General features: G+C 53.4%; 1 protein-coding gene across 3 annotated transcripts in view; it reads right to left on the reverse strand.

Annotated features, from left to right (window-relative positions):
* Positions 1-440: 440 nt before the first annotated feature.
* Positions 441-13,840, reverse strand: part of Elmo2 (engulfment and cell motility 2) — a 39,268-nt gene continuing 25,868 nt past the window's right edge. For 2 of the 3 annotated variants that reach the window (XM_028868490.2, XM_037205545.1), the window contains 11 exons: positions 9,309-9,431; positions 8,893-9,027; positions 8,117-8,221; positions 7,928-8,036; positions 7,372-7,508; positions 5,899-6,062; positions 5,684-5,796; positions 5,460-5,567; positions 4,652-4,734; positions 3,035-3,112; positions 441-1,834 (listed from right to left, as the gene is read on the reverse strand). In XM_028868490.2, coding sequence (XP_028724323.1) covers positions 1,634-1,834; positions 3,035-3,112; positions 4,652-4,734; positions 5,460-5,567; positions 5,684-5,796; positions 5,899-6,062; positions 7,372-7,508; positions 7,928-8,036; positions 8,117-8,221; positions 8,893-9,027; positions 9,309-9,431 — 1,356 coding nt within the window. In that variant the 3' untranslated portion in view covers positions 441-1,633. The other variant, XM_037205544.1, reaches the window with a different exon arrangement.

Raw genomic sequence — 13,840 nt, forward strand, 5'->3', positions numbered from 1 at the left:
GAGGCTGCTGATGGGAGCAACAGCTTCAAACACCAGCTGGAAGGCTGGGCACCGAGTACATGCAGCACACCGGGTGCAGAACATGTCTTCTTTGAAAGGCACAAGTACTCGGGCTGTTCCCTGGCTGTGTCCCTGGCAGGGAAAAGAGGGAGGAGGGGATCTTGGGGGTGTACAGTATGCCTTTCCACGTTGTACCCAGCAGGGCTGAGCAGGAAACACGCTGTCCTGGTACCACAATCTGTGAGCATCCTTCGCCAGCAGGTGTGAGTAGTCTGTGCATGACACAGCGGGATAGATGAGGAGGGGAGGGGAAGGGCTCCGGAAGGTGGCTGGGAGCCCTCCAGAAGCTCCCAGGCACAATGGAATGAAGGTGTCAGGTGACTCCCTACCCTTGGGGCAGGGAGCAAGTGCAGAGGAACAGGTGTTTATAGGAAGCAGTCTACATGAAAGAGTATTTATTGAAAACATGGTCACTGACAGGAAGCTCCTGGCTGCTCTCTGGTTACAGTCGTAGCTCATGACTGAGAGCATTGCATTTTTACTCTCAATTTTATCTTCCCTTAAACATTCTACCCTAGGATAGGATGATCTTATATAAATATATATACACGTCTGTATAAGTATGGCCTATAGTAAAGAAAATATATAGTACACTCTTCATTGGGTAGTACCACCATGCCAGGCTACCAGTACTGAATACCACCATGTTAACATGCGTCCAGGGAGAGAGGCTGTGTGTGCTTCAAGTGCCACAGCACCAGAGAAGGCCCATGGCACAGCTGTGGCCCTAGCCGCTTCTTGAAATCATGGCTAATGGCAGAAACCACAGTGCCAGGAAGGAAAGACGGGGAAGGCGACCTGCCCCGAGCCGGGAGCCAGAGGGAAGCAAACAGAAGGGCTTGTCACTAAGGGCATGGGAGCAGTCTTCCTCAGCAAGGAAAAGATGGACATGGAGGAGAGCTGGGGGCCTCGACCTGACTTTCCCTGCAGTGTTCCTGGAGCCTAAGAGAGCAGGACTCAGGCTGGAGGCCTCTGCCTGGCCAGGATGAGACCCAGTGCTTGGGGAAGAGCTTGCTACCTGTCCTGATTGCTACGTGGGAGAGAGAGATGGATACCTCTAGAGACAGAGAAGTAAGGGCCAACCCGAGGCAGCAGCATCTTGGCACAGGATGAGGCTGGAACGAGCCCTCAGAGACCTATTACGCAAAAGCACTCGGCCTGTCCCTGCCCAAGCCACCTGAAGACAGTCACTCCGAGGCTCTCGTGCTTCCCAGGACTCCAGTCCCATGGGCAGTCTGTCCAGCATCTGCTCCAGCCCAGTGGGTTCTCCAGAAAACCAGAGAATAGGCTCGGGAAGGGATGGCCATCAGTAAGTCCAGTTCCAGACGCAGACTCAGGGTGGGAGGTGGGAGGCGAGAGCATCTTGAGTTCACTCCTCCAGGCCCGACCCCAGGCTCTGTGGTGCTGAGGAGGGCGGCATGCCCTGCCGTCATGACTCCTAGTGAATGGGGACCCAGAGAAGCTCTGGTCCATTGGGTCTGAGGAGTCGTCACCACGATCACCACAGAGTCTGTACAAGTAGAAGCAAGGCACAGGCTGCCAGTGTCTCTCCTGGGCCCCAGTCCCGTCTCGCTCATCCGTAGTGATAGACGAAGTCATAGCTGCTGGGCTCCTTGGGGACGGGTGGCGGTGCCTCAGGGATCTGGATGTTCTCCAAGTCCAGAAGCCGCAGCTTCATCTCCATGCTCAGCAGCGTGTCCAGGTCGCTCTTGGTCAGCTCACTGGACATGTCCTTCCCCAGGAGGGCGCTGAGTCCGTCTATCCAGATGCAGTACTGTGGGCAAGTTGCAAATGTCACACAGTGGCCCCAAGGGGTGCAGGGGGACTCAGGGCAGGTGCTGCTGGGTACCATTCAGAATATGCAAAGCTCACAGGAGACAAGAGCAAGGACGGCTGGGGACTGTCACTATCCACCATAGAATTCTCGGGGGATTTATGTGAAAACTTCAAAAAACAACATAAAATGGAATTTACAGTGCAATTAAGGAACAGGAGAAGATGGGAACTAGTCCTGGCAGTGACAAGAAATGGGAGCAGGAAACACACTCAATGAAAAGAGGAGGAAGCAGACAGGGACTCAGGAGTGCTATTTCGTTTTTTTTAAAAAAGTCAATTATGTTAAAATAATTTTTTTAAAGGAAAGTACAAGAGAAATTGATACCGCTTTCATGGTGGGGCATGCTTATAACATCCAAGCACTTGGGAGATGAAAGCAGGAGGATCAGGGGTTCAAGGCTAGCCTCAGCTACACAGGAAGTCTGAGGCCAGCTCCAGGCTATCTGAGACCCTGTCTCAGATAAACAAACAACAACCATCAAGCCGCAGCTCCCAGAATGCAATGGTACAGCACAGCTGTGCTCTGGAGTCTAATGCTGTTCCCTTTGGGCCTTGCTCACCCGCCTGTCATCCCAACAAAGCCCTGCTGGGCCCAGCACCTGCTCCTCCCGAAGCTGACCCCAAGTGCTCAACGACAGGCCCTCAGTTAACAATCAGTTCACTGAGTTGGGCACTAACGTCTTCCCGGGCTACAGGTGACCTGGGGGTCCCTTGTTAGGGGGAGCAGATCCACCTAGCTCCACAGCCTGATTGCATCCGCTCCATGGAACGGGGACTCAACTGGCCTGGGAAGACGTGACTGCAAGATTACAAAGAGGAAAACCATCCCCATACCAGGCCTAACCGTCTAATAACTGCCAGCTACTCCTCAGGAGTAAGGTAAAGGCTCGCCTTTAATCTAGCCCTCCAGAGGCAGAGGGAGAAGGACCTCTGTGAGTTCAAGGCCAGCCTGGTCTACATATTACAAAAAAAAAGTGAAGTGGTGAGTCCAACCCAGTGGTAGAAGGCCCACAGACTTGGGGGTCCATTGTGAACACCTGCTTTCAGGGGGACAGTGCTGTGCTGGCCACACCTCTTCTCTGACTGCAGAGCCACAATTAGGGCACTGCTGTTCAAGGCAGTGTGGCACAATGCTTACCTCATACTTATTAGGAGCGATGAAATTCAGTGTCTCATCAGGATCATATAGGATGGAGAAAGCCAATTCCAACACCTCCTACAGAGAAAGAGTTTGAGTGACCAGGAGCAATGACCAGTTATGTCACTGAGGTCCCTAGGTATGCACCTAGATATGAGTTAACTGACCTTAACTCACCCACCCTTGGTACAGTCACACCTAAGAGGTGGCGGTAGTTTTTTAAATCTGGAACTCAGTGTGGTGGCACCTCCCTCGATCCCAGCAGGTGGAAAGTTGAGGATTTGAGGTGAATCTGGGCTACATGGGGAGACCCACCCTCCTCAAAAAAGCAAGCAAACAAATAAAACCCAATTGCAGCAAGGTACTTTTAATATTCAGAACCCTGAATGCCAGGACCGTAGACCACCCTATGTTTTTATCTCATCTCCCAAGATGACTGGCTTCCTCTTTCTGTGGTGCTGGACTCTGCACAAAAAAGTCCTGAGAGTTAAACATCCCAACAAAAACAAATTACTGACGAGCCGAGACAGTCTGAGCATCAAGAGCATCATCACGCCGTACGAAGAGTCACATGTGACCGGTTAAACCCCTGAGCTCACAAGAACACTAAAAACATAAAATGGAGACATAAAAATTGGTCATCACTGTGTGGTACCAGGAAACAAGTCACTGCTTTAAAAGCAGGTTATATGAAAGCAGAGTCAGGTCGTCAGCCTTTTCCATACCACGGGGAAGCCCACAGCAGAGAAAGGCAGGTTTCTTCACTGAGAAGCCATTCAGCTCGTTAGTAAACGGATACCCCAGTTTGCAAACCTTGGCTGCAGAGCAGCGACAGTCTGCTGACATGACAGAGCGCCACCCAGACATTATGGGCCTCCCGACAGGCCCCACTGCCATCTAGGATATGACCATGCCAGGGCAAAGTCAAACCTGAACCAAATCAAACCTCTAGGTCCCTGTGCCAATTTACAGATCGGGGACAGAAGCAAAGCACAGAGACAGTCAGCAAAACCCGGACTTTGGGAAATGACCACATAAGCAACACGGTCTATTAAACTAATGAACTACAAAGATGGGAAGAAGAGGGAGGGAATGCATGAATGAAGGACTTAGAGATGCGCACACCGCAGCAGGCAGACCCACCAGAACTGATTTAAAACTGGGCACAATGCGTGTGTGCGTGTGTGTGTGTGTGTGTGTGTGTGTGTGTGTGTGTGTGTGTGTGTGTGTGTGTGTACACATGACAGTCCCAGGACAGCGGCTGGGCACTTGAAGGCGAATGGAATACTTGATATTAAGTAATTGCTTTTTACCTTCTGCTAGGTGTGATATGTGACTGCAGTTGTGTCCTTTAGAGCACACAGTAGGTACTCAGGAATGAAGTGGTATATCACTTGGGGTCTTCCAGAGTCAGAAGGAGAAGTGGGTGGCAGAATTTGCCAGGGTGGCTGAGGCTGTGCCTTGAGATCTATTTATTTTTATAGTATTCAAAGCCCTTGATATGGAGTGTATAGGAATAATCTACAGTGGGAAGAGAGTTGCATGCACTTTGAACCTGTGTCTGCAGAGATCATGGGCAGGTCAGGTGCAAGGGCTCAGGAGAGCCTCCTCACTCACCTTGTTCTGTTTCAGGGCACTCTTCTCTTTCATGTGGGGACAGTCTTTCCCAGTGACAATGGCCTTAATATCTGCAACAGGAACTGACAAAGGATGGGAATTAACATCTGGAAGCTGATGCTGCAAACTGGTTCAGCACTGGCCTCAGTGCTGGAAGGGAAGGCCCGGGCAGGTGCCAGGATGCAGTAGCTCCCAGGCCCAGGGGTCCTCCCAGCCCAGGGAGGTGTGCATGTGTGAACGTGCCCTACCCTTCGGTCTCTCCCTGTAGACCTGGCGGTGTCAAAGCTCACAGGTGCTGCTTGGCTCACCTCCGTCAAGTGGAGCCTTGGGCACCCCTCCACTCCTCTTAACAACAGTGACGGTGGCAGAGCCCAAAGCAAAGGGCACTGCGGCTAACAGTGAGGCCGCCACCTGCTAGACAGTGCCCCGTGGAAATGCACGCACGTCTCACACAGTCCCCCGGGGGCAGAAGTCTGCATTAATCCCACTGTACAGTACAGAAGTGCGGATTAACTCGCAACACCTAGCATTAGCAACTAACGAGGGGCCAAGCCAGGGTCTTCATTGAGACTCCGCAGCTTTAGAGCCTCTGTGCCCACTGCCTTTCAATGGAGGCCTGTCCTGCTCTTCATGACCTGCACACAGCCACATGTGGGAGGGATCTCAGTTGCTCTCCCAACCCTAAGTGGGCCGGGGAGAGGATCTTTAGCATGCCTGAGACCACACACTGGGTTTGAGAAGCAGGACTAGCTCTCAGGGGACCATCGAGTTCGGGTGTCACGACACACCAACAGAGACATCCACCTACTTTTCTCCTGCAGGGACTCAAACGTCACCTCCCCTTGAGGGTTGTCATCCAAGTCACCATAATGCAGGACCTTGTGGTTCAGTGCCAAGCGGCAATGCCAGAACCGCTCTGGAACACAAGGGCGGCAAACGGTGAGGCTCGGGCAGTGCTGGGCATAGGGACCCCTGCAGAGCCGGCCCGGCACGCACCTCAGGCAGGCTCCCGGGGCCCCGCGGCCCCCTTACCTTGCCGCCGCCGGTTCCCGATCTTTCGGAAGCTGCTGCCCTCACACAGCCGGTTCAGGCGCTGCTGCTTGATCAGCTCCAGGATCTCGGGCTGGATTTTCTCCCGAAGTTCCCTGTGGCACAGACACCCAAGTCAGCAGAGCGCACGGGATGGCGGTGCTCTCGGGGCCGGCGGCAGGCTGCCTCCCTCACGGGCTCTCCCGGCTGACACTCACACGATCGGCGGGGACTGGAAGTCGTCCTGGCTCATCCTCTCCGACTGGCGCAACCGCAGGATCTCCGAGTAGCTCAGGCTGCGAAGCTTGCTCTTGAACTGGTCCAAAGAGTTGGGCTTAGAGGGCAGAGCCCGGGTGATCTGTTCTCGGACGACTTGCATAACCTGGGCAAAGAAGGTAGCCACAGGCCACTCTGAAAACGGACAGGCCCACCAGAGTCCAAGGCTCTCCCTCACCCAGTGTCGAGTCCTGATTCCTAATGGACACCTTCTCAGGTGGTGACTCAGGTCACGTGACTGACTGATGACAGGAGCTTCGTTTTTCACACACTTCAAGTAGACATGGTGGTAGGAAATAGGTTCTGACCTCATTCTTTATTTTATTTTTTGGTTTCGTTGAGACAGGGTTTCTCTGTATAGCCCTGGCCTTCCTGGAACTCACAGAGATGAATCTGCCTCTGCCTCCTGAGTGCTGGGATTAAAGGCATTCGCCGCCGCCACCACCACCTGACCTGATCTCAACTCTTGAACGCTCTTAAACCTATTCTTTCAGCAAGATTAAACATGCTCATGCCTCCATCCCCTTGTCTGTGCAGAGAGGAAGGCATCCTGCTGTACACTGCCATGAAACAGGAGGTGCTACATGGAAGGCAGGCCCAGTGCCCAGCAGATAGGGGTGTTACAATGCGCCCGTTTCCCTAGAAGAACTGTTAGAGAAGAAAGCAGGATGCTTGCCCTCCCATTGTATAGCAGCATGACCCTAGTGAGGAACGAAAATCCTCAGGAGTAATGAGCGCACGCACGCGCACGCGCACACACACACACACACACACACACACACACACAGAGTCTTATAGACACCTCTTTCTTCTCTACACTTTCTAAGATTGTATTTTTTTGTTTTATTTTCTTGAGATAGGGTCTTGCTCTGCAAACCAGGCTGACCTAGAATGCATGACCCACCAACCTCACAGGCATGCACCACCACGCCAGCTCCCTTCTAAAATTTCCACAATGAGATGGTCAGCCTCAAAACACTGGGCTCCTGGACTGTTGGCCTGTGAGGGCCTAGCACAGTGCTCCACACTGGGGCACTCAGAGCACTGAGGCCTGACAAGGACCATGGTGTTCACAGCATGCCAGCCTTCCTGCCTCGCGGACACTGGTTGTTCACGGAACTCATCTACCATACTGTAGCCGTGACAGGCACAGCTCTCCCAACCCCTGTGGAGGGCAGCGGCAGGTGTTAGCTTCCTCAGGCAAATGAAGGTCTTGGGCCCCATGAGGAAGATGCCCGCTCAAGGTTACAAAGGGAGTCACAGCAGCCGAGGCCCAGGCTCCCCAGGACCTGGTGACTCAGCGCTACCGACCAAGCTGGTTTTCCAGCTCAGGGATTCCCCAGGCTCTGGCCGGCTGTCAGGGGCTGCTGTGTGCTGATCTTCTTCCGCCAGCCTGAGTGGCCGGCAGCACTGACCTTGTTGAAGTCCTCAGCTGTCGCCCTCATCTCCTTCCAGGTCTTGTTCAGCAGCTGGATGCAGATTCCAAAGAGCTCTTCAAAGGCGCGGTCATGGGTGAAGAACATCGGATGGTAGTCATTGCGTCCTTCATTTGCTGTGGAGAAAAACCGCAAAGCGTGACAGCTCTGCCCTCAGGCACACAGGGGCAGACACCTAGATTCTCTGCACTCAAGTCCTGAGGACAAGGAAAACAGACCACAGACTACAGCCGGCAGGGAGCAGGAAGGGCCTTAGCTCTCCCCAGGGGTTTTCCCCCTTGGTCCCTCTCTACCCTGTTACAAGCTCAGCTAGCCCTTACACACAGTACTGGGGGGGGGGGTCAGAGACCCCTCAGATTACCTCAGATCACTAGCTCAGGCAAAGTGGCAGCCATGATCACCATGAACAGGTAAGCTCATGGAGTAGTTAAGAACAAGGGACCCCTGCCTAAGGCCCTCCAGGCCCGACAGCCTGCTGCGGTCCACCATCTCTGGCTGCAGAGCGGCCTGCAGGGCAGGGGAGGTGCAGACTTACGGAGCTCCCCGACCTGCAGGATCTCACAGAGCATCTTGGTGAGCTCGATGGCACTGCGGCCGAAAGGACACTCGTGCTTGTCCTCCCGGCTGCTGTTCTCCAGCACAATCTGTAAGCAGAGAAGGAGGAGGCGGTTGGGGAGAGAAGCATGGGTGGGCACCGCGACTGCCAGGCAGCCCCTGCCTTTACCCGGATGTAGGTGTCCTGGTGGACTTTAGCCAGATACAGCATGTTGTCCAAAGCCAGCATTCCAGGAGGAGTCTGGGTGAAGTCCAAGGCTGGGTTGATATGGTTCTGGAGAAAGCAGGAGACCAGGTGGGAAGATGGAACGTGCGGAACGGCCTGGGGGCGGGCACACACACACACACACACACACACACACACACACCCTGCCCTCCCTTTCTCTCGGCTCCACCCTGGAGTGTCCAGCTCCTGGGGCACAGACTAAGGCTGCCTGGTCACGTGCCCCAGCAGCGGGCAGGCCAGCACTGAGTAAGCACACATAGAGCTAAAGCAACCTCACTCCCAGATGAGTGGTGTTAACTAGAAAACAGTCACTCTAGCTTGGTGAAGAGTAAGCTGTGCTGGTGATCTGATTCACACAGGCCCTGGGTACCATCCCTTCCTCCCCACTGCAGGACAGGGGAGGCGGTGGAAGCTGAGGTGAGGAGGCACACCACTAAGGTGAGCACAGAGCACGAGAGCTAGGCCTACTCCAGGCACGTGGTCCCCTCTCCTCTCTGAGGCTGGCTTCCTGGGCCTGGAACTAATGGATCCGGTTTGCATGCCCAGATGATGTATGCCCACTGAATGCCCATGGCCAAGGCAAACTGAACACACAGGCCCTCCCCTCTTTCTGTCTGCTCCTCCAGGGCCACCACTATGGGGATCATGGGGGGCGGGCTGCCAGGGCTGGCAGTAGGCCCCCTGACTTCCTGTCTGGGAGGCGCGCTCTGGGTACTTACAGTAAACCCCAGCATTTTATAGTCCTTGGTATACATGGCCTTGCGCTTTTCAGTCCCACTCCCAGGGACACTGCTAGGGTCAGACTCTGCGTCAAATGCAATCCTCCTCAGTTCAAATATAATGTCTCTCTGAGCCTGGAAGGCACAACACAGCAGGCAGGTCAATTGCTAGCCGAAGGGAGCGAGGAAGAGAAGAACAGCAGGGCATGTGCTCCCAAGTCAGTCTCTTGGGGAGACCGGCAATAGGACAGAAGGACAGAGAGGGCTCTGTCTGTCCCAAGTCCTCAGAGGTGCAGCCCACACCAGCTTTGACGGGGCTGACACAGACCCTCCGCACAGCGCTGCCCACACGGAGGGTGGAATGAGCACGGCCGTGCGGAAACAGCACACTTTACAGCAGGCGGCCCAGCACCTGCCTGGTCATTGGGGTCCATCTTCGTCATCATCCTTTCTTCCAGGAGGTTAAAGGTCAGGACTTGAAGGACATACAGCTGATGGGCCATCTCCGTTTTGATTGGACGATTCCCTCGGATCACATGCTAGAAAAAGCAAAGGCAGATGCAGGGCTCCAGGACTGTCTTTTTCCTAAGGAGCCACATCCCTGCTGGGGTCGGGGACAAGCACACTGGACAGGATGACTGCCTCCCTGCCAGAGCCTGCGCGCTCTTGAGGGCTGGAGTGGGAGGGGCTGGACCGAGCCTGATTCCTGCAGGCAGGCCTTCCTCTCCATTCTCGGGCAGGGGAGGCGGAATGAGGGTGAAGGCTCAACCTCAGACACCAGAGGTGGGGAGCACACCATCAAGGTGAGGACGGGCCACCAGACCTAGATCCACCCAGGCTTCCCCTCACAGGCCTAAAGCCAGGGCAACAGTGAGGGCATGGAAAAGGGCCGCTGGTAGACAGCTTTACAACAAATCACTTTAAACGATACGGAGCCACCTATAAGGAAAGCCACTTGATTTTCCCATCCAACCTCATGCCATCCTCCCACTCCTTTCTCTACTCTACACCCCATGTAGGTCCTGTATCCCCCAAACCATGGCCCTGCCCACCCTTTAGCTATCCGCTCTATTGCCCACTGGTGGCTCACCAGCTTCCTCTGACCTGATGCTCTCCTCGCCTTCTCTCACCTCCCAGCCGTCTTTTCTCCCGGCCTGTCTTGGCTAATCAGCTTGGGGGTTGCACATGGGTCCCTCAGCCCCGGTCCTTACCCCCACAACACCCTGCTTTTCCTCCTTGCTCCCTGGACTTCTCAACCAATACCCCTGTCCCACATCCTGAATCCTGTCACTCTGGGTTCTTGTCCAGCTTCTGCCAGGTCCTGTGTCCTTCAGGTCTTACTCAGCAGCCCTGACTCTAGAACCTCTCTGTACAGTGTAGCAGCCGCTAGTCACTTGTGGGTATTTGTGATTGTGGCCGAGTCACAGCAGCCACCCTCTAAGTGCTTGACAGATTCTCCATAGCTTAGGGCCACCAGCACAGCACCGAGCACCACAGCAGCATGGAACTTCCTGTGGTGGCTCACGGGGACTTCCTAGTGAGACCTTACTCAAGGTCAGAGAATCTGCCCAGCAGGGCTACACAATGGGATGATTTGGCCAGGAGTGTGTTTACCAGGTATTTAGAAGGGTCTACACTTGGCTGTAGGGTGTGTTTTGATCTAGCAAGGGGGAGGTCTTTTGCCTCTCCCCTTGGCATGTTATAAAAAGCCCTTTTGAATAAAGCTCTGGGCGGCTGGGAATGGACCCAGGGCCCTCCTGAAGCTATCCTGTGTCTCTGTCTTTCTTATCATCTCTTTCTATCTTCCTACCTAATATTTCCTCATTCCTCCCTCCTCCACCCAAGAACCCTTGACAGGTGGGGGCAGTCAGAGCCGATTTCCCAGTCTCCCACAACTTCTACACAACCCTGCCCTAGCACTAACTCTGCAAAGCTCCCCTAACTCGACCCCCCCCCCCATCTGCTCTGACTCTAGGCCAGGCTTCTGGGACCTATGCAATACAAGTTGATGACCCTAGGCTCACATGGTTGTGAACACTGGCCAGGTCTAAACTATGGTATGCAGTGTTTACAACACACTAGACCTGGAAGCCTTGGTGTGAAGAGAGAAGGCTGGCACATGTCGCCGATGCCTCATGGACTGCCAGGAGCCACGTGGCTTCTTCGGGAGACAAGGCCTGAGAACAGCACAAACAGGCTCTCCTGGAGGCCAGGCCCAGGAGAATTTAACCCGTTTTTGGCAAGCCGAAGGATAGTTCACTGCATAATTCAGGCACGACCCCAGGAGCATGTGTGCTATCCGCTGTCCTTGCTCTCCTTATACAAACCATACTGCTGGCTGCCTCTAAGTCTCACTTTTTTAGAGCTGGGGATGAAGTAGCTTTTATATAGGGAAAACATCCCTCTGATGACTCTCCTCGGGGTGAGCTAGAGGGGATGTTGTTAAAAATACACAATGGACCTGATTCAGCTCCTAAAGCCTTTGATGTTTCAGGTGTGGCCATAAACTCAGGATTCTCAAGAACAGGATGTTGCCTTTCCATGGCACTTTTGTGACCAGCCTGAAAGAGTCACAGTAGTTCATGACGTTACACATTTGCCTAACTGTCCTGGAGAGAATGCTTCTGACCACAAGAGTCTAGGAGAAATGCAAACAGACAGGCGATATCAAGAGTTAGTGGGAACAGTCTAGGAAGAGGGCACGGAGCCGAATCAGAGGACTCCACAGTGCCCTCCTTTCTAACAGCTGTGCCAACACCGTAGGAAGCGGAGGAAGGGGACACGAGAACAAGAGATAGGCAGTGCCAGAAGAGTAAGCTTTAAGTCGTGCAGTTCACAGGATGAGAGGAGGAAACCTGGTATAGCCTCCATAGATAGAGTAGTACCGAATGAAGAATGAACTGATTCAGCCTTGGCTGATGAGTTAATTGTGAGAACTTAGATTTGACTGGAGGTAAACCTTAACCACTAGAGGCAAAACTCTCCTTCGTGTGGCATGATGCCGTAACTGCACATGCTGCCACCTGGGCACACTGTTCTACCTGTGGGTGTGCCTAGTTAGAAAACGTCCTTGTTGCCTGCAATATTGCTCATGCTTCTGATATTAAAGCTATGAATCAAGCAGGTAACGGTGACCGGTGGGAAAGTTGGGGGACAGGAGGAGAACGAGGTGAGGGGACAAACCGGCAACTGTTGTAATTATTATTAGAAACTGAAGGGAACAGATCTGATTGTAAAACTGTTCATGTAAACCATATAAATAAAAACGGCCCAGGCTATCTGGGACCACTTGTTAGAAACAGGTGGTCAGAATTTAGTCATTGCGCCTATCTGTCCCAGGTCACTGGACCCTTTAGGAGCAAGGCTCCTAGCAATGAACGTATCTGTTGCATGCTGAAATGTTTTTGGTATCATGTGTTAAATAAACCAGACATTAAGCTCCATTTCTCCCATTCCCTTAACACTGCTGATGGAGCATCTCAAAGTCCACACCAGGCTTGAGTTCTATTTCCCCTAGCTGGGCCTATCCCAGGCCTCATCCTCAGCTGTAGACTCAGGCAGTCTGCTTTTTCTACATCTCTGCTGCCCAGTCCAGACACCAAAGCCATATACAGTGGGATGAATCCCACTGAAATCAAAGTCATACATTCTGGCCCCTGGTCCTTCCCAGCAGCATCTCAGGACAGAACTTCCGGAAGCAGAATGCGTGTGGAGCCAGACCTGCCCGGCCGCCCTCAAAACAGAACTGGGATGCCTCCTGCCTTCCAACTCCTGCTGACACAGGCCCTCTCCATCTCTCCAGCATGTCTCTTACTAGCTGAAGCTCGGGTATCCTCTCAGGCCCCAAGGCCATGCCCTCCTCCTTCGATCTTATAGCCAGGGGCTCTGCCACCCAGCTTCTTGTATCCTCTCTGTCTCCTCTCTGTCGCTCCCAATTTCCTCCCTGACTGCTCCCTCTCCCTACCTCCCTATATGTCCATCTCTAGTCCTTCCTCCTCACCCTCTCCCTCATTCAGAAGACGGCTATGAAGAGAGGTGAACATCAATGTGCTCTTGGGTTTTGCTCACCTCTCATTACTCTCCCAGCAATGGCCGCAGCTCTTTGGAGTCACTCAGAGTATGCTTCTCCACTGCCTAGCCAATCAGTTAAGTCCTGATGCTCAGCTGCCTACTCTGTGGGACTCTCTTCTGATCCATCAAGCTAAGCCTCAGCCATGGTAGATTTTCCCTAGAAGTGCCTCCCCACACCTGCACGAAGAGGGGGTACCTAGGCAGCTGTTCTGGTGTGCCCACAACAATGCACAGCAGCCTATGCACTCTCCACACTGTAGGGGCAGCGTTTCAAGCATTTGCTGGGAGCAGGGGTTGCAGTGACCTGGGGACCCGGTCATGAAAGGTAAAGCCAGTGGACTCTGCAGGTTTGCCCAGAGCTCTCTTTTGGAGCTCTGTCAATACTCTTCTCTCTCTCTCTCTCTCTCTCTCTCTCTCTCTCTCTCTCTCTCTCATGCACCCTGCCAGGCATGGTCTACACATTAGCGCCTTCAGTCCTCGTACCCAGCTGAGCAAATCAAAGCCCAGGGATTCGAGGTCAGCTGCTCAGGATCAAAGCAAACTGGAAAATGGCTAAAGCCCACCGTCAGCACCAAATCTTTTATGCTCGACTCCGATGTTTCGTTTATTACCTTCATTGACGTCTCTGAGTTTTCCTTTGTTTTTGACAACTAATAAACTCTCTTCCTTTTAGCCCAGATCTTGGCTCCTGTTCCCACTTCCTATAGCCCACGTCACCACCACGGTAACAGAGTGAAGACCTCAGTAAGTGCATGTAAAAGCATGGTCTGTGGTGACCTAGAATCCAGCCGTACCTCCCCCACCATCTTGAATCTCAGCCATGCTGGGGAGGGCGACTAAAGCCTGACCTGACCAGGCGCTCAGCACGGACCTGCCC

This window comes from Peromyscus leucopus, chromosome 4, assembly GCF_004664715.2.
Source record: "Peromyscus leucopus breed LL Stock chromosome 4, UCI_PerLeu_2.1, whole genome shotgun sequence".
Classification (NCBI taxonomy): Eukaryota; Metazoa; Chordata; class Mammalia; order Rodentia; family Cricetidae; genus Peromyscus; species Peromyscus leucopus.